Consider the following 26,486-nt stretch of genomic DNA (forward strand, 5'->3'; position numbering starts at 1 on the left):
TCTGTCACACGAAGTTGTATGTAACGTTTCTCGCGGTTAGTATCATGGTTGCTAGGCAACCTGAACAGCGCGACGCAGACTAGACCGTCCCATTTCACAAGCCTCTCACTTCCGCACTTCTCGTACGCACCGTACGTAGTACGCGTACTTCAAGCGTGCAGACCATGAATTGGGACACAGCCACTGTACCCGCTTCAAGCGACCTTTTGTTTCACTCACCACACACACAGACACACCAACACCACTGACATATTGCCTGACATTTCTCATAATTTTTACTTTGGTAAAAGTAAAAAAGTCTTATTTGGTTCTGTTAATTTCAACTAAACTGTTTGTGTTTAAGGTGCATTACCTCATTACGCACCATGAGCCAATCATTACAGGTGACTGGCTCATGGAAAACTGTCTGGTAACTTCCTGGTTGAGTAGAAGTTTGTGTTTATTGGATGAAACTTGTTTTCTGTGACCAAAGAAAGGTAAGCGCTGACATGCTGGTGTGTGATTTACCACACAAATTTTAATTTACTGAAGCCCAACATAAGGTGCCACAGATGTACAATAGACGCACAAATATAAAATGTTAAAAACACAAAGTTCTTTCAGCTGAGGTCCTCAATGAGCATCGGCTCATGTTTCTTGAGGCTTTGGTAGAAGGCTTCTTTGGCGGCATCGCCAGCTTTCAGAGGACCGTTGTAGAGCGCCCTCATCTTCTTCTGAGAGGTCCGCTGAGCTCTGATTTCATCATAAGCCTCTTGTTGGATGATTTTTCCTTTTAGCTCATCCAGAATCGGTTCGATGTTGCTCACTCTCTGGATCAGGTCGGCTTCATGTGCATCCACAAAGTGTTTTTGTCCTGAGGGGAAAATGACAGCGACTGATTGGAGTCTTGCTTCATTGCTTTCATATCAAAATGCAAGAATACATTTTTGTTGGGGAGAAAACTAACAAACATACAGTACAGCACTTCAGAGTCACACTGCTAGCGATCGAAGATTTATGTAAATTTGACAAGCTGAACAAAAAAATCGTCTGACTACACAAAGCAACACATTGCGAGCGAGCGCAAATGCAAAAACTGAGCGAGAGGGGCTGCTATTGTGTAGCAAACACCGAAATACATTTTTTTACACGCAGCAATGAGTTTTGTTCACTCAAATTTAGCTTTTCTGCGCTCAAAATAAATTTCTCCTCAAAATGCAACACTTGCACCTGCAAAATTCTTTTTACATGCGCTCAGAATAGTGTCACAAAAATAGCACCATAGAGCCGCGTTATAGCAAGGGATCACTGTATTTCATTTTAATTTGAAAACAAAAAGAAATATTGAAGTAATCAGAATCAGAATGGGGTTTATTGCCAAATGTTGAGCAGGTTTACAACATTAGGAAATTGCTGCGGTGCTTCAGTGCAAACATACTGTCATAAAGATATAAAAATAAGAATAAGAATTAAAAGTGCTAAGAATTAAAAGTGCTAATCTAGATAGATATATACATGATATATATATGAGTGCAGGTGGTGATCAGTGCCAAACATGGAATCACTTGGGTTCTATGGTAATGAAACCAGAGAATTATTCTCACTTTAATTTAGTCTGGTAAAGTGACCAATCACATTCTTCTCTTGAGCTCCGCCCTTCAATCTAACTGCTGCATATCCTGGTTTAATACGTGCATTGAAGGACATGTCCTGGTCAGAAATGACTCCAAGGTTCCTCACAGCGTTACTGGAGGCCAAGGTAATGCCATCCAGAGGAAGAATCTGCTTAGATACCATATTTCTAAGCTTTTCAGGGCCGAGTACAATAACCTCAGTTTGATCTGAATTAAGAAGCAGAAAGTTAGCGGCCATCTAAATTAGTGACATGTCATTTCTTCTCCAGTTTACGAGTTATTTGCTTTAAGATGCATGTTTGAGAATTATAGCAGGGAGTCAAGTCCTTCTGATCTGAGACTCTATTTTCCACAGGAGCTACAGTATTCTGACTCACATGCTACAGACAGAGGCCTGTACTGCAAATCAGAAAAAAACCTTTCAGAAATCATAACACGGGAGCCAGAATGTTCTTGCCCATTAAGAGTGGAGAAAGATTTCTGACCACAGTGGTATAAGTTTGACCTAATACTGCACATTAAACTGGAAAATATCTTTTTATTATCACCTTTGACCCCAAAAGCTTCTCTTCACACTTCAAGCTCACAGATTATCTGAAGAAGTCGCAACATGACATAAATAACACTTCAGTGTGAACTCACCTTTTTTCTTAGCTTTCTGTTTGTTCTCCTTCTTTTTGGGCATCACTGATCCAGCTGATTCAGTCTGAGGAAACCAGAAGCACAAAATGAGAACAGAAGATAATTTACACTGTAATTAAACACAGGATTATTTTGATGTACTGCAGGAGCCACGTGGTACAAAGAACCTGTGTTAAATAACATCTTAATAAACTGTTGGTTTGATTAAGCTTAATTAATTTAATTCTGACACTGATGGATGTAAACTATGATATAAAGTAAATACTTTGTCAGGTTGTTCTCATTATGTCACCTTACCTTGTCCACCTTCCCTTTCCTTGAACTTGAGGAGACAGACTCTGAAGATAAAAATATGGAGAAACAGATCAGTCAGTTTATAAATGGACCTGTGATATTAGTCAGAGACTCTCTCTCTCTCTCTCTCTCTCTCTCTCTCTCTCTCTCTCTATATATATATATATATATATATATATATATATATATATATATATATAAAATTTTAATGATTTGTCATTTATTAAAATTATATATATATTTTAACTCAAAAGTATAGTTTTTAAATTTAATGTTGCTGAAACAACAAAGTAATAAAATAATAAATCTATCTGATCAAGGAATCCCTCATCTTTGGAAAAGAGAGTTTATTACAGAGAAATGGCTCTTTCAAAATAAAAGCTATACTATCCGCTTCTTCTGGGCTATATTCTCAGCAGCATGTTAAACATATCCCCATATCCATATCCATGTCCCCATAAGGAGAATCCTGTGCTAACGGCTGTCTAAATGACTCGGCTAAAGTTAGTAGCATGCTTGCTTGTTGTTTTTGTCTGCTTCCACTTGTCTTTGCACTAGGATGCTGTCGGAGTAAATGTGCAGTCATATTCGTTGTGTTCCCACTAGTGCTGTCAGCGTTAATCTGAAATGACGTTAACGCCACAACACGGCAAATCTCCATTAACGAGCTACCGCGGATCGCCCCGTGCGTGGGGCTGGACGGCCAACACGTTAACGAGCTAACTGCGCTAACACACTAGCTCCCACCCATGTAATTGAGCATTGCGTGGCACATCCAACATACTGTTTTACTTTAGTCCATGACGCGCTTACCTTCAGGGTCATACGTCACATGAAAACCAAAATAATTCCAAACGCCAGATCTGAATGAGGGTGGGGGAGGTTCAATTTGCCATGTTGGAAGGAGAGCTTAACTTCTGTCTCGCTAGCTTGCCCTGCGCTCAGTGAATCTGCATTCGACTACTCCGCCTAGGCTGCACTGTCGAGCACAGATCCACTGAGCGCTCAACACAGACAGCATCGTCAGAAGGAAAGTTGATAAAATAAATTAAAAATTCTGTATTGTTCGATACATATGCGTACTGAACCGAAAGCACTGTATCGAACGGACGGTTCTATATATATACAGTGGGGCAAAAAAGTATTTAGTCCGCCACCGATTGTGTAAGTTCCCCCACCTAAAATGATGACAGAGGTCAGTAATTTGCACCAGAGGTACACTTCAACTGTGAGAGACAGAATGTGAAAAAAATCCATGAATTCACATGGTAGGATTTGTAAAGAATTTATTCGTAAATCAGGGTGGAAAATAAGTATTTGGTCACCTCAAACATGGAAAATCTCTGGCTCTCACAGACCTGTAACGTCTTCTGTAAGAAGCTTTTCTGTCCCCCACTCGTTACCTGTATGAATGGCACCTGTTTGAACTCATCATCTGTATAAAAGACACCTGTCCACAGCCTCAAACAGTCAGACTCCAAACTCCGCCATGGCCAAGACCAAAGAGCTTTCGAAGGACACCAGGAAAAGTATTGTAGACCTGCACCAGACTGGGAAGAGTGAATCTACAATAGGCAAGCAGCTTGGTGTGAAAAAATCAACTGTGGGAGCAATCATCAGAAAATGGAAGCCATACAAGACCACTGATAATCTGGGACAGTGGCGCGGCTGCCCCTCTGTTGGTCTTCCATGGTCTCTTGTGTTCTGGGGGCCTCTGGATGTCTGGAGTTTTGATCTCCTCCATACCTGCTTGATGCCCTAGAGGACGGGGCTGTGGCCCCCCCACACTCCCTAGCAGATCATTACATGGAGAAACCTTTGGAATGCAAGCATGCTGATCCACACAGGTATGCACACATGGGTATTCACAGACGCGGACTACAGCTTTCTTGGCTGCTGCCTCAAAGCACACTGTGCGCTGTCTATCTTGCGTGCTGCACAATATCGTTTATTATTTAGTAACTATTGATATCTATGGCTAGCTAGTTTATTGTGATGGTGCTTTTTTTTTTCTATTATTATGTTGCTCTTTGTTGTTTGCTGTCTCCTCTGTTTTTTTTTTCTCCATACAGGTGACCCAGGAGTTTTTTTTTGTTGTTTGTTTGTTTTTTTTTCTCTCTTCCCCCCCTTCTCACCGTCTCTTCTCCCCTTTGGTTTTCTTTCTTTCTCTCCCCCTGTCCTATCCCACAGTTATGTCTGTCCCGTTTGCAAATGAAAATAAAATAAATTCATAATTATAATAAAGGTCAATGTCAATGGAAAATTGTATTTAGTAGTCAGTATAATCTTTTAGTGATATAAGTTTGCTTATGGTAGGATGCTGTTTGTAGTTATTTGGTAGTGACAGGATGTGTGATTTTTAGCAGGCTTGGTTCACCCCACATCCTGGGAGCATGGGAGAGGTCGTACCTTGTTTTATTGTTTTAACGTAGCTATGTCTGTTTTAGTCTAAGTGCTTTAACTGCTGGACTTCCTCACCGTGCCATCTAGGGTGGGGGAGACTACCCTCTTTATGACCAAGGATGTACCTTTTGTGCTTTCATGTTATATGACCCTTTGATCAACACACACACACACACACACACACACACACACACACACACACACACACACACGCTCAATGGAGTATAAATAAAGACCGGGGCAGTTCTCTCACTGGAGTCTCTTAGAGTGGAGGCTGCCCTTGCTAGCAAGAAGTTCTGTGTGTTTCTCTTCTCTGAGTCTTTACTGAAGAAGTGTTTTAGAACATTTTCCCTAACAGTCAATAAAAAAAATAAAATAAAATAAAAAAAAGACCACTGATAATCTCCCACGATCTGGGGCTCCACGCAAGATCTCATCCCGTGGGGTCAAAATGATCATGAGAACGGTGAGCAAAGATCCCAGAACCACACGGGGGGACCTGGTGAATGACCTGCAGAGAGCTGGGACCAAAGTAGCAAAGGTCACCATCAGTAACACACTACAACGGCAGGGAATCAAATCCCGCAGTGCCAGACGTGTTCCGCTGCTGAAGCCAGTGCATGTCCAGGCCCGTCTGAAGTTTGCCAGAGAGCACATGGATGATACAGCAGAGGATTGGGAGAATGTCATGTGGTCAGATGAAACCAAAGTAGAACTTTTTGGTATAAACTCAACTCGTCGTGTTTGGAGGAAGAAGAATACTGAGTTGCATCCCAAGAACACCATACCTACTGTGAAGCATGGGGGTGGAAACATCATGCTATGGGGCTGTTTTTCTGCCAAGGGGACAGGACGACTGATCCGTGTTAAGGACAGAATGAATGGGGCCATGTATCGTGAGATTTTGAGCCAAAACCTCCTTCCATCAGTGAGAACTTTGAAGATGAAACGAGGCTGGGTCTTCCAACATGACAATGATCCAAAACACACCGCCCGGGCAACAAAGGAGTGGCTCCGTAAGAAGCATTTGAAAGTCCTGGAGTGGCCTAGCCAGTCTCCAGACCTCAACCCCATAGAAAATCTGTGGCGGGAGTTGAAAGTCCGTGTTGCTCGGCGACAGCCCCAAAACATCACTGCTCTCGAGAAGATCTGCATGGAGGAATGGGCCAAAATACCAGCTACTGTGTGTGCAAACCTGGTAAAGACCTATAGTAAACGTTTGACCTCTGTTATTGCCAACAAAGGTTATGTTACAAAGTATTGAGTTGTATTTTTGTTATTGACCAAATACTTATTTTCCACCCTGATTTACGAATAAATTCTTTACAAATCCTACCATGTGGATTCATGGATTTTTTTTTTTCACATTCTGTCTCTCACAGTTGAAGTGTACCTCTGGTGCAAATTACTGACCTCTGTCATCATTTTAGGTGGGGGAACTTGCACAATCGGTGGCTGACTAAATACTTTTTTGCCCCACTGTATATATATATATATATATATATATATATATATATATACAACATCATGCTTAGGTGGAAACTAGCGAGCTAACTTCCTGTGAACTTCCAACTCTGAAAATTTAATAAATTCTGTTTTTATGGATGCCTGGACGTTAAACTTGTTACACCTGGTAAAGCAGCAACGCTGATCATTTTTTAAAAGATGAAATAATTTAGACAGTTTTTAGCTCTCAGTGATGCCGCAGTGTTCGTTTGACTTTGGGACCTGAAGCAGACAGAGTTTTGGACCCAGATTCCTCCGCGAGGCTCCTGAGTATCGTAGCCGTAATGCTCCGACAATCCATCAAGCAGTGCGGCTTTGTAGCTTACCAAAGTCATACTAAAACATTTTTGACAGATTTTTGAGTGCAGTGTACCACATAAAATCAGTTCAAGGTCAGTAAGCACAACCAGAATTCATACATAAGGTGCACTGGATTATAAGGTGCACTGTCAATCTTTTAGAAATTTAAAGGATTTTAAGTGCACGTTATAGTGCGGAAAATACGGTATAAAGAAGAAAAGAATATATCGCGATATCTATTGTTACCGCACATGATTCAAATTATGCCACAATATGGATTATAGGCCATATCGCCTTAATTGATTGTGCACTGAGGTCTAGCAGGACAAGCACAGAGATGAGTCCACTGTCAGAGGCCATAAGACGATCATTTGTAACCTTCACTAAAGCTGTTTCTGTGCTGAGCTCTGAAACCTGACTGAAACTCTTCAAATAAACCTCTGCAGATGATTTTGGTATGAAACTTTTTGAAATGAAAGGAAGGTTGGAGATTGGCCTATAATTAGCTAAGACTGCTGGGTCTAGAGATGGCTTTTTAAGTAAAGGTTTAACTACAGCCAGCTTGAAGGCCTGTGGTACATAGCTGATTATTAGAGATAGGTTGATCATATTTAAGTTTAAGATAGAAGTAGACAAAGTAGAAGTAGACAAGACTGCTCAAAGTAGTAGGACTTCTTTGAGCAGTCTTGTAGGAATGAGGTCTAAAATACACGTAATACCTCCAAAACTCAGATAATACATCTTTGAAGAGTTTGGAGGAAAATCTGGATATAAATTAAATATCAGATAAAAATACAAACTTAAATGGGATTCAGAAAATTAAAAAATATGCGTCAGTCTATCTAACAAGAGAACAAAACACATTATATGAGACCAGAAGTTATATAAATGAACATATTACCCAGATTGTTGAATTTATCCCTTGGGATATGGACTACCAGTCCATATCCTGGATGCCCAATTTTCCAAATGGAACAAACAAGTGAGTAGATTTATTTGGAAGGGGTCAAAACTGAGTGTAAAATTGAAAACTCTCCAGCTAGAGAAGGGGAGAGAAGGACTGGGTCTTCCGAGAGTTTCAGAGAGTATTATCAGGTACCGCCGCAGAGATGCCTTTTCTACTGGTGTTCACCAGAATACTATTATAAATAGAAACATATTGAGGTCAATGATGGCGCGAGTTACCCTCATTGGATTCAAGATGGCGCCAGTGTGTACGACTTGCCGTCTGACTCTGCTCGTATTTGTGTTATTTATTTTATCTGACTTAAAAAATGGTAACTCTCTGCGTGCATATGACCGCCTAACGCTTCTGGCGATAAGATCTTCTTATTTTAAAACTTTTAATTGTACCGTATTTTCACGACCATAAGGCGCACTTAAAAGTCTTAGATTTTCTTCAAAAAGTACGGCGCGCCCTATAGCGCAGTGCGCCCTGTGTGTTGTAAGGAGGACGTAGTAGAGAACACCATGAGAACGCTAAAGGGTGAAGTGTGTGCGTTGACTTTATCGCACATACCTGTATAAAAGAACAGGTATGTGCGTTATGCAGGACATCGTTGTTTTAACAACCCTGAAAATGGCAAAGAGACACGCTTACGAAGCACAGTTTAAACTGAAGGCCATCAGCTACGCGGAGGAACATGGAAATCGAGCAGCGGCGAGAGAATTTAAGATTAATGAATCGATGGTTCGCAAGTGGAGGAAGCTAGAAAACAAGCTCCGACAGGTCAAGAAGACGCAGCTGAGTTTCCGCGGACATAAGGCGAGGTGGCCCGAGTTGGAGGAAAGACTCGAGCGGTGAAGAAATTCTATGACTCTGTGGTGGCTTCTGCTATCTTTTATGGTGTGGTCTGCTGGGGCGGCAGCATCTCTGCTGGGGACAGGAAGAGACTGAACAGGGTGATCCGAAGGGCCAGCTCTGTTCTAGGATGCCCTCTGGACCCAGTGGAGGTGGTGAGTGACAGGAGAACGGCGGCTAAGCTGTCATCCCTGATGGACAACGTCTCCCACCCCATGCAGCAGACTGTGACAGCACTGAGCAGCTCCTTCAGTGGGAGACTGCGGCACCCACGGTGTGGGACGGAGAGATTTCGCAGGTCTTTCCTCCCCACTGCTGTCAGACTCCATAATAAAGACTTTAACTGATCAAGCACACACATCCACACATGTGCAATAACACTAAGTGCAATAATCCTTTCTGTCATCGTTGTATTTTTACTCAGTTGTATATAGTATTTGTATTTGTATTCTATTTTTATCTTATTGTATATTTATTTTATTTTATTCTACTGTATATAGTATTTTATTTTATTCTATTCTGTACAGCTGTGTACTGTATTTATTCTTATTGTATTCTAATTTTTGCCTCATAACTTTTGCACTGTCCACTTCCTGCTGTGACAAAACAAATTTCCCACGTGTGGGACTAATAAAGGTTATCTTATCTTATCTTATCTTATCTTATCATCGAGCAAAGAACGAGTGGGAGAAGCGTTTCGACGGTCACCATTCAGCTAAAAGCAGTTTCACTTTCACTTTTTATGAAACGGTGCCATTTTTCCATCCGGACCAGGACTACGGTAGCGCAGCAACTTCCAGCGGATTATAAGGAAAAGCTGGCCATCTTCCGCTCCTACTGCAGCAAACACATCCAGCGATGGATGACCGATGGAGACCACAGTTTCACCAAGAGTGGAAGGCAGCGCCGGCGAGTTACGCCACAATTTGCCAATGGATTGTAGATGCTTGGGCTAACATGTCTGCTGGCACTGTTGTTCGAGCTTTCGCAAAAGCCGGCATCATTTCCGAGGAGCCGCACGGCACGGAAAGTGACTCTGACAGTGAAGACGGTGAACCTGGCATGTTTGATGGCGATTTAGCGCAGCTGTTCAATTCAGACACAGAGGATGAGGACTTCGATGGGTTTGATTGATGATAAAAATGTGAGTACCAAACTTTGTTTTGCTCCTGCTTTATTTTTAAGTACGCACACTTGTATGCTTGTGTGTTGTTGATGATGATGATTACTGGTAATAAAAATGTGAGTAAGGTACCGAACTCAGGTTTGCTCCCGCTTTATTTTTAAATACGCATACGGTACTTGTATGCGCCCTATGATCCAGTGCGCCTTATGTGTGTGTTAAATACAGTAATGGCACACATAACTGAGACTGCGCCTTTTAGCACAGTGCGTCTTATGGTCGTGAAAATACGGTAATCCTGGATATCAGGGAACCTTCTCCCCACCGTTCTTGCCAAGTGTTCTGGTTCCTTAAGAGCAGTGTTGGGAAGGTTACTTTTAAAATGTATTCCATTACAGAATACAGATTACATGCCCCAAAATGTATTCTGTAACGTATTCCGTTACGTTACTCAATGACAGTAACGTATTCTGAATACTTTGGATTACTTAATATATTACCATGCTTTTTACAACAACGTGAATGTACTATTGCTGTGATTTATTACTGTTATTACTGAAGGTCCACGACTCCGAACTGTAGTAAAGGGACCTCTGACTAATAGGCGGGGTCCCTGTCGGCTCGTAGCCGAAAAATAGCTTTACTTTGTTGTGTGGGTCAACTTTTCTTGCGAGAGACAGAGAGGCGTTGAAAGGCTGCTCCAACGGAACTTATTGTTGTCGGAGGAAAACAGGAACACGGTGTACAGTCGAGTCTTAACAGCTTACTTACAACTGGGCTCGTCAGGCTCTCTTCTTGGCTGCAGTGGTTATTATTATATTTACATGCTTCCAGCTCCCGTTTTTCCTCGATGACAACTCGTACCTTTCCACTCGCCTTTTTCTCCCTCCTCGCGCTCACAGACACATAACGTGTATGGCAGTGCATTCTCCCTGCAACACGGACTACACTGCCCATGATGCTACATTCTTTAGAGCTATGCTTGTAGCATTCTGCCTGTTAGCTTAGCACAACAACAACAACGAAAAGGCCTCTCTCACCCAGGAAACACACAGTCGCAGAGAGAGAGAGAGCGTCGCCCTGTAACCATGGCAACCGTAACCCTGCCGCCTGGAACAACAGACCGTAGCTGTCAAACAAAACCCAAACAGTCCTGACCCGCGACAATATGAAACAGGAAAGTACCGCAGTGTAATCCATTTATTTCAACAAAGTAACTGTATTCTGAATACCACCTTTTTAAACGGTAACTGTAACGGAATACAGTTACTCATATTTTGCATTTTAAATACGTAACGCCGGTACATGTATTCCGTTACTCCCCAACACTGCTTAAGAGTCACCACTCACGTTATGTAGTGTTATACAAGTTCATGTAATCTTTATTCGTGTCTGGCACACTGTTCATTTTATTTTGACATTCTACCGGAAGTGCTACTTCTCATTACGTCCTGTCTAACGGGAGAAGGACAGTTTGCTACTCCTGTGCCTGCCTATGCTGCCTCTTAAGCCACCACAGTCTGTAAGTTGGCAGTAATGTTGTGTTTTACCGGTGAATGTTTAGCACTAACTGCCGTGTGTTGTTTGTGATATTTTGAGAAAGTAAATTGACTCAATGATGTGCTTTATTAGTCATTAGCCTAAACGCTAATTAGCGCTAGCTAACCGCTAACGTTAGCTTGTTACGTTCTGCTTTGCTTTGCATAGTAACAGGTCATAGCATCTTCTAATTGTAAGAATGTTTGTTTATATTAGCTCACATGGGATATTCTGTGTTTTTTTTACAGTTTTACCATTTATCCATTCATGTATTTCAACAAAGCCATGCTATGCATCCAATCAAATAAATCCACCAGAAAGGAACAACGGTGTGGTTTTTCTACATGGGATGATGGTTGTCTTGTCTGCCTAGTTAAGTGCGAGGGCAGAACACCAAGAGTTCCACTTTCAGCTTGTCTCTGCTATGCTTCGGTGTTACCCCAGCTGAGAGGGTGTCGCAGATGTCGTGGGAAACACAGTGGCTTATTGGTGAGAGTGAAGACCACCCTCGCATGTATTGGAAAATTATCCCACACTACTGCGACTGGATTCAACGGCGTCAACTACTGGCCCTCTCTGGACATGACTTACACCTACCTGACACCCGTTGTTGGGATCATCACAACAACCTCGCGCCTGCGCCCCTTCTATCTTCGCTTGAGTGGAGTAAATCCTCAAAACTTACGGCCGATAGGTCAGGCTCCTACTTCAGCCTCTGAGCCTCCGACACCATTAAGAATAAGTCTTGCTAATCCTCGCTCGCTAGCAAACAAGACTTTCATTCCATTCTGAAGGATTTCTTCACCAACTGGAACCTGGATCTTATGCTAGTGACGGAAACTTGGCTGAGAGCCAGTGAGTCCAGCTGTTTTACCGAACTTTTACCTTCTGACTGTGAATACCTTAATCTACCGAGGATGGGTAGACATGGTGGTGGAGTGGCGGCTGTTTTTAGGAAGAAGCTCGCATGTAAACAAGTTTTAACTGACTCTTATTCAAGTTATGAACTTTTGCTGTTTGATGTGGGGCATCTTCGACCGACACTTGTCACAGCAGTCTACAGATCTCCAAAATTCCATAAAGATTTTATCCAAGAGTTTTCAAATTTTTTAGCAGGAATTGCCCCGAGCTATGACCAAATTTTAATTGTTAGTGATTTTAATATTCATGTGTGCTGTTCTTCAAATCCACTGGCCAGAGACTTGTTTGATAGAGTTTGATAGACTCCAGTTTTACCCAGTTTTTTGTCGGGACCAACCCATAAACAGGGTCACATGCTGGATCTTGTGCTGTCTCTAGGTCTACCAGTCTCAAACATGGAAATATGTGACACGTTTTTTTCTGACCACTGTCCTGTTGTATTTGACATACTTTTATCCTATTGCCATCCTAAATCTATTATTCCAATACGCTGTTGTTGTGTATTTAAACCATCTGCAACAGAACAATTTTCTATTGCTTTTAAAAAAGTGTCAAGATCCCCCTTCAGCGATGGTACCGAGCAGATTGCATCGGCTTTTAATGATAAATGCAAAATCGTTCTTAATGAGATTACCCCGTTTAAAACTTTTAGCTTGAAAATACAATCAGACCCATGGATAAATGAGGCCACTCATTCAGCCAGACGAGAGTACAGGAAGGCTGAATGTAAGTGGAAAAAAGATGGGTTGTAGGTGTCCTTCCTGATGCTGAGAGACAGCCTGTATAGATACCAGGACATTGTAAAAGCAGAAAAATCAAAGTTTTTGCCAATATTATTGAGAATAGCTCCATAAGATAAAACCTCTTCGATTTATGGCCGCCCTGCCTTCACATGACGTTTTTTGCAAAATTCACCTGCTCTGCTGTTTTTGATCAGTTTGAGCCTGTGTGTTTTGATCAGGTGGAAGAACTTTGTAATGGCATAAAGACATCATGCTGTCCAAATGATGCTGTTCCAACACATTTCTTAAAAAAGGATTTTTAAGGCTGTCAGTTCTGACATTTTAGCAATTTTTAATAGCAGTCTTAAATCAGGTGTTGTGCCAGCCTGTTTTAAACATGCTGTTGTGCAGCCAGTGCGTAAAAAACCTAATCTCGATTCCTCTTTTCTCGCAAACTTCCGGCCTATTTCACAGCTTCCCTTTCTGTCAAAAGTGTTAGAAAAGGTTGTATTTGTTCAGTTGCAATCTTTTCTTCATGGTCACAATGTTCCTGAGAGGTTTCAGTCTGGTTTTAAAACTTTTCATAGCACTGAAACTGCACTTTTAAAGGTTTTTAACGAGGTTTAACAAGGTTTTTACTAGCCACTGACTCAGGCAACTCAGCTGTGCTTTTGCTTTTGGATTTGACCGCTGTATTTGATACTGTTGACCACAGCATCTTGATCTCTCAGTTGGAGCACTGCCGGCATCAAAGGCACTCTATTAGAGTGGTTCAGGTCATACCTCTCTGACAGGACTTTCTCAGTGAAGATTGGAGATTTTATCTCTTCCACAGCCCTCTTTACCTGTGGTGTTCCCCAGAGTTCTGTACTGGGGCCAATTCTACTCTCTATCTATTTGTTGCCTCTGGGTCTTATTTTCAGGAAATATAATATTAGTTTTCACTCATATGCTGACGACACAGATCTTTCTTCAGCTGAAGAGAAACAGTTCTGCCTCACTAGAACCTTTATTTCAGTGTGTCAGCAAAGTCAAGGCCTGGATGGCCTCTAATTTCCTCAATTTCAACAAAAATAAAACCGAAGTGATTGTTTTTGGACCAAGTTGCAATTCTAGAACCTCACATTTTAATTTGCACAGTTTAGAACCTTTTACCAAATTGCATGCTAAAAATTTGAGGGTTATATTTGACAATAAGTTCACCTTTGAGAAACAGATTAGTTTAGTTGTACAGCGGTCTTTCTTTAAACTGAGGCTTTTATCCAAGGTGAGATCTTTTTTGTCTTTTAAAAACCTAGAACGGGCAATTCATGCTTCCATCCTATCCCAATTATAATGGACTATTATAATTCTTTATATGTCGGCATTAGTCAGACTTGTCTTGCAAGGCTCCAGCTGGTTCAAAATGCCGCTGCTCATCTTTTGACACGAATGAAGAGAAATGAACATATCTCCCCGGTGCTTGCCTCTCTTCACTGGCCCCCTGTACGTTTTAGAATCAATTATAAAATCTTATTGGTGATTTATAAAGCACTGAATGGACAGGCCCCAGGGTATCTGTCAGACCTACTGCAGCCTGCCCCCTAGCTCTTAGATCGGGTGATCTTTTGCTCTTGGCCACACCAAGGTCGAGGCTGGTTCTTAGAGTTAATCGTGCATTTGCAGTCGTGGCGCCCAAATTGTGGAATGATTTGCCTCTCCACATTAGACAGGCTCCTACCCTTAACCTATTTAAATCCTGTCTTAAAACACATTTCTACTCACTGGCTTTTAATACTGCATGAGCGTTATTTACTTATTTATTTGTTATTAGCTATTTGGCATTGGTGTTAATTTATATTGCTATTTTATTATGTGTTATTTTATTGTGTAATTTGTATGTTTGTACAGCACTTTGGTCAACACCTCCGTTGTAATTAAAAGTGCTATATAAATAAATAAATAATATGAGACCCATATTTTAGGGACTAAAATCCACTCTGTGGAAAAGACTGCAGGGGCAAATTGTTCATCAACTTAAGAACATAGAAATTGTTTGATTTATTTAATAACAAACTCTGTACTACTTTGAAATAGTTCAGTTGCCACTTTGTAAAAGTAGCTCCAATAATGTTATCTGTATTGGTATTACTGTCTGGGTATTTTGGCCAGAGTACATAGATAAACAGAACACACGTGGAAAAAAACTCTTTTTTTTTCTATGATAATTTTCATTGACCACAAGCTTCACATTCAGAGCTCACAGACCATCTGTACAAGCCGAACATAAAAAAAATAGCTTGATGTAAACTCACCCTTTTTCTTACTTTCCTGTTTGTTCTTCTGTTTGGAGACCACCCTCTCCTGGACAGAAAGATAAGACACATAAATGTTACATCCGTAGATGGGAACAGCAAGGGTTTGGGAACTAGAGGAAGATACACAGCAGATGGTTGCATTGTGGAACTGATTGCTCCAATATACAGTTTTTTTTAATTTATAATTCAAGAAGAAGCACTCCTAATATCATGTCAAGATTGTTTCTGCTAGTATGTTTGTAGAAAAAGGTTACTGTTTCATGAAGTGTATCAGTGACACACAGCAAGGCAGTACAGGACAAATTCAAAATTATCATAGATACGGTATCCTTCGAGACATTTTTCATACCTGAATAAGAATAGTCACAAATGAGAATATTTTCACAGGATGATTTCTGAAATTCATCATAACTTAATTTGTTAATAATGAGGGATACACAGGAAGTGATGCCGGTAATTAGATATTGTCAGCACGCCATAGAGTTTTTCTGTCTGTACGGTGATGGTCACTCATCTCCTGCCAAACCAGGAGATGTCAGTTTATCTGAGAATGTTATCACAAACCACAGGGTGGATTTTTTATTTTATACATGAAGTTTTTTTTTTCTAAAGCTGTTTCTGTGCTGTGATGAGCTCTGAAACTTGACTGAAACTCATCAAATTTGCAAGTGGGTGGGCTCATCTCTGATGGAGAAGAGACAGCGTAAAGGGTGGAGGTAGAGAACTTGTCCGCCTGATGCTCAGAAAATAACCTGAAGCTGAACATCTCATAATGAACTTCAGGAGGCACAGACAGGTCCACTCCCCTGGGTGGAATCTGTCTCCACCTCCACCAACCTAACCTGGACCCACACCACCATCGCCCTGGTAAAGAAGACCCAGCAGCGGCTGCACCTCCTCCGTGTCCTGAGGAAGAAGAACCTGGACCAGGAGCTGCTGCTGACCTTCTCCCCTCCTCAGTGGAGAGCGTGCTCCTCCTGTCCGGTTTTTGTACTCAGGGGCCACAACTGAGAACAGGAAGGCTGCACATAGGGTCATTAGAACAGCCCAAAACATCACTAGCTGCCCTCTGGGACCGCTGGAGACCATTGCCAGATCCTCCTGTCTCAGGAAAACCAGGGCCATCACAGAAACAGTTTCTTTCCCTCCAAACTCCACCTCTGCCCACTTACCTCACCAATCTGAACCTTGGTCTGAGCAACCCTCATCAGTCAAGACAGTCACAGATAGACTTTATTCAAGTCTTTTCTTTGCAGTGCTTCCAAACACTTCTGTAATCTATGCCTTTCTGTTATTTTTGTATATATTTCTACTGTTTGCTGTTTATTCCTGCTGTAAACTATTTATATTTTGTTTCAGCACAATTGGTGTGGAGTACTCACAGTTTTGTTGTACATGTACAATGACAGTAAAGGGCTATTCTATTCTATTCTTTTCTATTCTATTCTAACTTAACATCAATGGTACTAAGAGTAGCTGTAGATAATATTACATCTGTGGGATGATTACTGGTAATTTTTTCTCTAATGATAAAAATGTTATTTGTGAAGAAGTTCATGAAGTCATTACTAGTTAACGTTAAAGGGATGGTTGGCTCAACAGAGCTCTGACTGTTTGTCAGCCTGGCTACAGAGCTGAAGAGAAACCTGGGGTTGTTCTTATTTTCTTCAATCAGTGACGAATAGTAAGATGTTCTGGCTTTGTGGAGGGCTTTCTTATAAAGCAGCAAACTATTTCTCCAGGCTAAATGATGATCCTCTAAATTTGTGACACGCCATTTCCTCTCCAGATTACGAGTCATCTGCTTTAGGCTACGTGTTTGAGAATTATACCACGGAGTCAGGTACTTCTGATTAGAGACCTTAGTTTTCACAGGAGCTACAGTATCCAGAGTCGTACGTAGTGAGGAGGTGAAATTATTAACAAGATAATCGACCTCTGTTGGGGTAGCGTTCAGATAGCTGCTCTGCTCTATGTTGGTACAGGGCATTGAAGATGATAACAGTGGGTGGATTATATTCTTAAACTTAGTTACAGCGTTTTCAGAAAGACATCTACTGTGATAAAGTCTACTCTCCTCTGCTGTGTAATCAATTATTGTAAATGTAAATGTTATCAGGAAATGATCAGACAGGAGAGGGTTTTCAGGAAACACTGTTAAATGTTCAGGTTCGATGCCATATGTTAAAACAAGATCTAGAGTGTGATTAAAGTGGTGGGTGGGTTCTTTTACATTTTGAGAGAAGCCAATTGAGTCTAATAACAGATTAAGTCCAAGATGGTGGAGATGAGTCTGTCGGACCACAGGGAGACCCTCACAGTGAACCACCTGATGGGGACACTTAGAACAGGTACGGCTGGATTAACTAGAGAGCAGAGACTCAACAACAGTGAGGAAATGTTCCAGTAGGAGGTCAAAGCTGACAGTCTCTGCTTTGAATCAATACCAAATGTAAAACACATTTCAAACTGAAGCCAGAATCAGAAATTACCTTAAAAATTCTGGTGAAATCTGTTGAGTTCAGCGATACTGAATCATTGTAGCGACTCGTCTCTACATTGACCACCCTGACAGAGTCTCCAGGTGATTTTCCTCTGAGCTGTTTGATGTTTTCGCCCCACAAAGTGATCCAGATGGAGTCTGTGCTGTCCTCAAGTTGGAACTCTTTCCTGTTGGCTGATCCCTGTTTTTTCTTCAGTGTGCCAATCTGAACAAACCAACAACACAACATGACAACAACTCAGAGACCAACAACTCTCCTGTGCATGTTTATTTCTGCTGTGAAGTTTGGAATCACAAATTCAGCCTCAAGCTGCTGTTAGAGGAACTTTAGCTGTTGCCACTGTGATGGCTTCATTGCTCAACCCCAGAGTCACCGAGCCAGCAGTCTAAGCAGATATGTGCAGACCTCCCACTCCCTCAGCCATCATCTCCAACTCCTTCAGGGGTGATACTGGAACACTGAGATAATCTGACCAGTGTGTCCTATAAAACCTAAAAGATGTTCTCTGAAACATTAATTGAAGATTCATCATCTATCAGATGCACTATTCTGTATTCTAAATAGATCTGAAGCTTCAAATTTGCTATGAACACTGAGTCAAAACTGACCTGGACCACTGTGAACATACAAAATAGTCTGTAAAGGTTAAACTGAGCAAATATATCTGTTTATAATATATTTAATATTTAACACAGAAAAATCTTTGTGGGACAGTTAAAGTCATTTTTTTCACAGCACAGCCTTCAGCAGGACACTAAGCTAAACATGACGAGCGCCCTCACAGCTTCACTGCAGCATATTCAGGTCACACTTACCTTTCTTACTTTTCCTTGAACACTCACTGATGTCTTCTCCGCTGATCCGATGGCCTGTTCGATGGAGCAAACTGGAGTCTGGGAATAACCGAGCCTCTGAGCTTCCATCTCCACATTCTCAGGAACATCGATAGCTGCTATCTTTGATATGACGCTCTTGGTGGTCACTTTCATGACATGTTCGTCCATGATGACATTTCTGAACAGGTAGCAGCTCTTCTCCTGGAAAAGCTGATAGTGCTCTCTTCCATACACCACCACTTTAATGCTGCCTGTTTCATCAGCCACTCCCAGGTAAAAGAAAAACTTCTTCTCCCTCTTTTTGGTTTGGTCTTTTTGGTATGTACGCAGAACAGATTTCGCCAGAACTTTGCCAGCTATGACTTTGTTTCCAAGGTCACTGCTGGTCTTTACATCATGGATGAATTTCCTGTGGACACAAATAAAGAGAACAAAAAAAAAACAATATGCAGAGACATACATATAAATACAAATCATATCTTCAAATTCACTCACATATGAAGGTGAGGAAAATAAACAGGTGGTAATACCAAGTCTTTCAGAAAAGCATTGACCATTACAAGTGATATATTATTATTATTATTATTATTATTATACAGACAGCATTAATGTCCACAAAGAAATAAAACTATGTAAGACTTTGTCTAATGCAATGTGCATTATTACTTAATGTTAAAAAAAGGATTTCATAACTGCTACCTCATCCTCAGCTCATCTGTAAAACCAGAAACAAACAAACAAACAAACAAACAAACAAACAAACAAACAAACAAACAAACAAACAAACAAACAAACATGAGTCAGTGAGTTTTCACAGTGTTCTTCTACAAGCTACTTCCTAAAAAGGAAGAAACAGAAACTCATTTTAATGGCTTTTTAAAAACTTTAAAAAATTTCAGGATTATTAGTCTCAATAAAGAGAGGCAGAAAATGAAAACTAGTTTTTCAGCGTCACTCTGAGACAGGATATTTCTAACTTTAGAGATGTTGCACAAATGGAAGAAAGCAGTCTGACATATTTGTTTAATATGTGCGTTGAAGGACATGTCCTGGTCAAACATGACTCCAAGGTTCCTCACAGCGTTACTGGAGGCCAAGGTAATGCCATCCAGAGTAAGAATCTGCTTAGATACCATATTTCTAAGCTTTTCAGGGCCGAGTACAATAACCTCAGTTTGATCTGAATTAAGAAGCAGAAAGTTAGCGGCCATCCAGGTCTTTATGTCTTTAAGACATTCCTGCAGTTTAACTCATTGGTGTGTGTTATCTGGCTTCATGGACAGATAGAGCTGGGTGTCATCAGCATAGCAGTGTAAATGTATGCTATGTCTTCTAATGATGCTGCCTAAGGGAAGCATGTATAATGTAAACAGAATTGGTCCTAGCACTGAACCCTGTGGAACTCCATAATTAACCTCAGTGTGTGAAGAGGACTCTCCATTTACATGCACAAACTGGAGTCTATTAGATAGATATGATACAAACCACTGCAGTGCAGTACCTGTAATACCTACAGCATGTTCTAATCGCTTTAATAGGATATTATGGTCGACAGTATCGAACGCTGCACTGAGGTCTAGCAGGACAAGCACAGAGATGAGTCCACTGTCAGAGGCCATAAGAAGATCATTTGTAACCTTCACTAAAGCTGTTTCTGTGCTGTGATGAGCTCTGAAACCTGACTGAAACTCTTCAAATAAACCTCTGCAGATGATCTGTTAGCTGTTTGATAACTACTCTTTCAAGGATGTTTGATATGAAAGGAAGGTTGGAGATTGGCCTATAATTAGCTAAGACTGCTGGGCTGATCATATTTAATATTGAAGCATTAAGTATTGGTAGGAATTTGAGCAGTGTTGTAGGTATGTATGTGTCTCTAAAAGACACGTAATATACCCCCAAAACCCAGATAATACCTTCTTGAAGCTCTGGACTATCTTAGAAGAGTTTGGAGGAAAATCTGGATATAAATGAAATATTTATAAGACTCAAATATTGTACATGAACTATAAGCCAATTGAATTTATCAAACAGAAACACAAACTTAAATGGGATTCATAAATTAGAAATATTTGTGAGTCCTGAGAACTAAGCACATTTTATGAGATCAATTATAGTAGGATTAATAATGCAATACAAAATGATTGAATAAACTAAGGCACCCTTAGTCATGGGTCTCAGTTCGAGAATAGAAGTTATATAAATGAACATATTACCCAGATTGTTGTATTTATTCCTTTACTATCTGTGGATATCCCTGATGCCCACGTTTTTCAAATGGAACAAACAAGTGAGTAGATTTATTTGGAAGGGGTCAAAACCGAGGGTAAAATGGCTCCTCTGAGTGTTAGAGAGTATTATCAGGTAGCCCAGCTGAGCTGCATTTTCTACTGGTGTTCACCAGAATACTATTCTAAATGGAAACATATTGGTTAGATGCCATATTTCTAAGATTTTCAGGGCCGAGTACAATAACCTCAGTTTGATCTGAATTAAGAAGCAGAAAGTTAGCGGTCATCTAAATTAGTGACATGTCATTTCTTCTCCAGCTTACGAGTTATTTGCTTTAAGATGCATGTTTGAGAATTATAGCAGGGAGTCAAGTCCTTCTGATCTGAGACTCTATTTTCCACAGGAGCTACAGTATTCTGACTCACATGCTACAGACAGAGGCCTGTACTGCAAATCAGAAAAAAACCTTTCAGAAATCATAACACGGGAGCCAGAATGTTCTTGCCCATTAAGAGTGGAGAAAGATTTCTGACCACAGTGGTATAAGTTTGACCTAATACTGCACATTAAACTGGAAAATATCTTTTTATTATCACCTTTGACCCCAAAAGCTTTTCTTCACACTTCAAGCTCACAGATTATCTGAAGAAGTCGCAACATGACATAAATAACACTTCAGTGTGAACTCACCTTTTTTCTTAGCTTTCTGTTTGTTCTCCTTCTTTTTGGGCATCTCTGATCCAGCTGATTCAGTCTGAGGAAACCAGAAGCACAAAATGAGAACAGAAGATAATTTACACTGTAATTAAACACAGGATTATTTTGATGTACTGCAGGAGCCACGTGGTACAAAGAACCTGTGTTAAATAACATCTTAATAAACTGTTGGTTTGATTAAGCTTAATTAATTTAATTCTGACACTGATGGATGTAAACTATGATATAAAGTAAATACTTTGTCAGGTTGTTCTCATTATGTCGCCTTACCTTCTCCACCTTCCTTTTCCTTGAACTTGAGGAGACAGACTCTGAAGATAAAAATATGGAGAAACAGATCAGTCAGTTTATAAATGGACCTCAGTTAGTCAGACCCAGGCAGACTGACTGAGGTGATTTTGAAGTGTAAATGTGTCGAAGGACAAACGCTGTTGCTTTCAAAATGTTTCATCCTCAGTATATCAGTGTCTGTCTGTCTATCCATCCATCCATCCATCTATATATATATATATAGTCCTTTGACCATCCTTCGCAGGATGACCACTGAGATCACAAACTATCTCTCTCAAGAGGGCAGTGACTTAATAGAAATGGTTACTGGGGCATCTAAGAAGCTATCAGAAAATGGGAATCAGATTTGTAGATTGAATAATCAGTGGATGATTGGTGTTTGACCTGCCTGTTACAACAAAACTTCCACTTGCTCTAGACAATGGAGAGAATTTGACTGGAAAAATATGCCGAGATTTCTTTATGACCCCTCACATCAAAAGCGAGGTGTCAGAAACAACAATACTGGACTACTGAAGACTGGAAGAAGGTATCATGGACTGATGAATCAAAATTTGAAATCTTTGGTTCATCACGCAGGATCTTTGTACGGCATTGAGTAGGTGAAAGGATGGTTCCACAGTGTGTGGCATCAACAATCAAACATGGAGGAGGAAGTGGGATGGTCTGGGGCTGTTTGTTGGATCCAGGGTCGGTGACTTGTACAGAGTGAGAGGCACTCTAAACTAAAACAGCTACCACAGCATTCTGCAGCACCATGCAGTACCTTCTGGTATGGACCTAGTTGGTCAGGGGTTCATCCTACAGCCTACAACAAGATAATGACCGAAAACATGAATCCAAGCTGTGCCAGAACCACCTCAGGAACAAAGAACAAGATGATGAGCTTGAAAACACGGAGTGTCCAGCACAGCCTCCAGACTTAAACCCCATCGAGCTGGTCTGGGATGAACTGGACAGAAGAGTGAAAGCAAAACAACCTAAAAGGTCCACATTTATGGGAACTTCTGCAACAGATTGTTAGGATGCCTGGGTCGTTGACCCAGGGTTTTTGAGTTTATTATATTATTTATACTGTCTAGTTTTTGGTTTCTTTGAGTTCTGTCTTATGGCTTATGTCTGTCTTCTTTAGTTGCTCTGTCTCCCCTATCACCTGCATCCCCTTGTCTAGTTCGCGTCTATGTGTATCTTAAGTTCCTATATCCCCGTGTTCAGTCAGTGTTTTGTGTCTGCCCTGTTCCCACGTCTCTGTTCCCTCTGTAGTGCCTGCATATGAGTCTGTGTCTTTGTTCAGTCTGTGTTATGTGTTTCCTGTTTTACTTTGAAGGTCTCTGTCTTATCTCAGTGTGTTCAGTTTACGCTTCTTTGGTCTCGTCAGTTCTGATTTGCCCCAGCTGAGTTTCCCTCCTGTTACTCATTCCCTGATTGCTCCCTCTGTGTATTTAAGCCCTGTGTTTCTTAGTGTCTGTGTCGTGATCTACCGTTTTCCTAGCTGTGTGTTTTGTCATTCCTCCAGTTTAAGTTTGTTTTGAGTTTTTTTAAGTTATGTTATATTTTGAGTATCACATTAAAGCCATTTTAAGTTTACGACTGTCTCCGGAGTCTGCACCTTGGGTCCTATTCCTGTCTGCACACAGCCACACCTAACACAGATATGGGAGAATATTTGATTGCTATTGTAGAAAGAAGCCACGGGTGTGTTCAGCTGTTATATCTGCCAAAAGTGGCTACTTTGAGGAGTCAAAAGTTTAGAATACATTTTGGTCTATAAATTGATTTCATGATTTCATTTTTCACTCCAATTGCTTATTTGCACTATGCTTTTATTTCAGAGTGCAATGAAACATTAAACATCAAAGTTGAGATATTATGTTCTTAACTTGCTGAACTATTTGCCCCTGCAGTCTTTGCACAGAGTGGAAACCCTTCACACTCAAAGACTCGCTCTTTTTAGAGACAGGATAGGATTTTGATCAGATTGTTTATCTCAACAAGTGAAAAGCTGCTTCCGTAGTACTGAAAAATATTACCCTGTTTAAATGGTTTCCAAATCACTGGATTCTGTTTGATTTATTTTGGAATAAAAGACTTTGGCTTACTAAAATATTGAGACAATAACACCGATATATATAATATTCTTGAAGCTACAACTCAACTCATTTTAAAGTAGTACAGAGTCTTTTATCCCAAAATAAATAAACAGGAAAAATACCTGGGAAAACCTCCTATTATATAAGATATGATCATTGAACATGAACTCACCCTTCTTCTGTTTGGAGAGCAGCTCATCCTGGAGTGAATCGTCCTCCCATGACATCTGATCCATTTCTTCTTTGATTTATGGATAGCCACAGATAGAAATGGTCCTTTTTACTTTACTGCATTTATCTGACAGCTGTGATTACTGGATATTTTCACATTCAATGTTAAAAGCATAATAAAGAAAAAAAATAAAGTAAAAATAACAATAACTATACACTGTTAAAGATTAAACCACTCTGGCTGTGTAGCTGCGTCCTCTTCCTTTTTAAAGAGAAATTAAATTTTATTAATTTGTTTAATCTATTTGATTTTTGTGTGATTACAGCAAAACAACTATATTTCACATTATGAAGTTTTGTTATGTCACAATACAAATGTCTATATAGTTACATGTTAATTAACGTTTTCTAAACAAATATTTAAACGTAACAAAAGTGCTGCATAACTTTACATCATCACTGCTGTTAGTCTATAAATGTACTCCAACAGAAGAAGTGGGGTTTTTTATAATTAGTACTTATCTTAGTTTTTTGAAAAAGGAATATTCCTCGTAAAGTAGAAATGGTTGATCTCAGCTGGAAAACATCCTGGACAGTTTTTTTAGTTTAAATATAATCTGCATCATTTTGAAATCTCTTAACTGTTTTTTTTATACCATCAGATATTTTTTATGAACCTGAAGCAGTAAAGTACGAGCTGTAAATGTCTGAAGTCTCTTACTACAAAGTAGTCTCAAGGCAAATGGATGTTCAACCCAGTACCAGCCAGTTATACCTAATAAAGTGGCCAGTGAGAATACAATAGGTGTATATTTTACATTTATTTTTGTGCAACCACCACTGACAGAGCTGCTGCAAAAACTGTTTAAATCTCCAGAGTCCTGTTGTGCCAATAACACGCGCTAACAGGAAACAGAAACCATAACAGGCGATAATCTGCTCTCACATTTCTTTGTTTTTTCTTAACTTTAATACATTCATTTTCTAACAACTTTCAGGGAAAAGCATTTAAATAATACTCACTTCTGCTGGTTTTCAGCCACAGCTTAGTTTCTTTATGAGTTTCAAAGCAGCCAGTAGTTTGAGGAAGGCGGGAAAGCTGCTCAGTGTCATATTTCACTATTCAGGGTGTGTGTGACCTCAGTGTGCAGGTGGAACATACCAACTTAAATGATCTTTTTCTCGTTTGCTTGCCACATACACACTGATAATAACACACACACACACACACACACACACACACACACACACACACACACACACAGATTTTTAGCACTGACTGTTCAGAGTTAAATCTTTATCCTCCTAACAGGCAGTTTCAAAATCACAGCTCCCATCCACCCCCACCCTCATAAATAATGGTTTGGTCCACAGCTGCCCTCCAACTGTACAGCACACTTCCTGTCTTCTGTTAAAGTAACACACATAAGTAAGCAGAGCTAAAGCAGTGTGATTACAGTTTACACATGTGAGGATTTGGTTCAACTTTATTTATATAACTCCAAATCACAACAACAGGTGTCTCCAGGTGCTTCATACTGTAAGGTGAGGTGGACACTGGGAGATAAGAATTACATCACACTACTTACACACACTTATTAACTACAGGATGAATACACAGTTCAAAGTCAGCTTTATTGTCAAAGACCATCTGTACAGTCATAGACAGGAATTTGAAGTTGCAATGCTCCCACAGCACTCAGTGTACAATGAACAACTTAAAGATGAAAATAAAATAAAAGTCTTATGTTCAACACATTACAATACAATCTTACATAAACAGCAGAGTCCAACAGTGTTTGTGGGCAAGAGTTCATGTGCATGTGGAGGTGGGGCAGTCAGTGAAAGGGCGATGGTTGAAGTTCAGAGTTTGTATGTTTGGGGGGTTCAGAGGTGGATGCAGGTCTGGAGTCGGTGTGTGCGAGAGCAGGGAGTGAATTCAGCATCCTGACTGATGGATGAAGCTGTCTCTCCGTCTGCGGCCCCGAGGCTCTTCAGTCTCCTTCCTGATGGCAGCAAACTGAAGAAGCTGTTGGACGGATGAGTGGAGTCACCTGTAATGCAGAGAGATGAGGCGGGTGCTGTAGATGTTCTGAAGGGAGGGAGGAGAAGTACCCACGATCCTCTCTGCTGCTCTCAATACTCAATAACTTTTTCTGGCAGGACCCAGTGCAGGAGCCAGACCACACAGTGATGCAGCTGGTGAGGATTCTCTGAATGGTGCCTCTGTAGAAGGTTCAAAAATGTAAAAACAAATTCAGCCGCTAGCCTGCCTGATGCCTCCGCGCTTACCCCTCTTCTGCTTCCTCTTGCAGCACCTGACACGTTTCCACTGTGGGTGAGATCTGGGAGTGGGGGTCGCTGATGGTAGATGCCTCCGAAGCACTCCGCAGTTCCTCAGTTAGCGGGCCCTTCTGTGTGGTGCTCTGATGTTGGCTGCACCCTGTGTGAAGACAGGTGCAGTGTTGATGCAGTCTGACAGCC

General features: G+C 40.7%; 1 protein-coding gene across 2 annotated transcripts; it reads right to left on the reverse strand.

Annotated features, from left to right (window-relative positions):
* Window positions 1-489: 489 nt before the first annotated feature.
* On the reverse strand, window positions 490-25,137 carry LOC309715233 (uncharacterized protein). Of its 2 annotated transcripts, none has more exons than XM_082548198.1 (11): window positions 25,026-25,137; window positions 24,004-24,072; window positions 21,721-21,761; window positions 21,424-21,487; window positions 19,201-19,216; window positions 18,481-18,910; window positions 17,654-17,869; window positions 15,159-15,207; window positions 2,553-2,593; window positions 2,256-2,319; window positions 490-853 (listed from the first exon to the last, which is right to left on the reverse strand). In XM_082548198.1, exons 2-11 carry the CDS (start codon window positions 24,065-24,067, stop codon window positions 600-602), a joined length of 1,239 nt encoding a protein of 412 aa, XP_082404324.1. In that variant the 5' UTR covers window positions 24,068-24,072; window positions 25,026-25,137; the 3' UTR covers window positions 490-599. The 2 variants fall into 2 exon arrangements, with proteins under 2 accessions (XP_082404324.1, XP_082404323.1); XM_082548197.1 differs by having other exon boundaries at window positions 24,004-24,069; window positions 25,026-25,090.
* Window positions 25,138-26,486: the final 1,349 nt, after the last annotated feature.

The sequence above is a fragment of the Aulonocara stuartgranti genome (genome assembly GCF_965226115.1).
Source record: "Aulonocara stuartgranti genome assembly, chromosome: 10".
Classification (NCBI taxonomy): Eukaryota; Metazoa; Chordata; class Actinopteri; order Cichliformes; family Cichlidae; genus Aulonocara; species Aulonocara stuartgranti.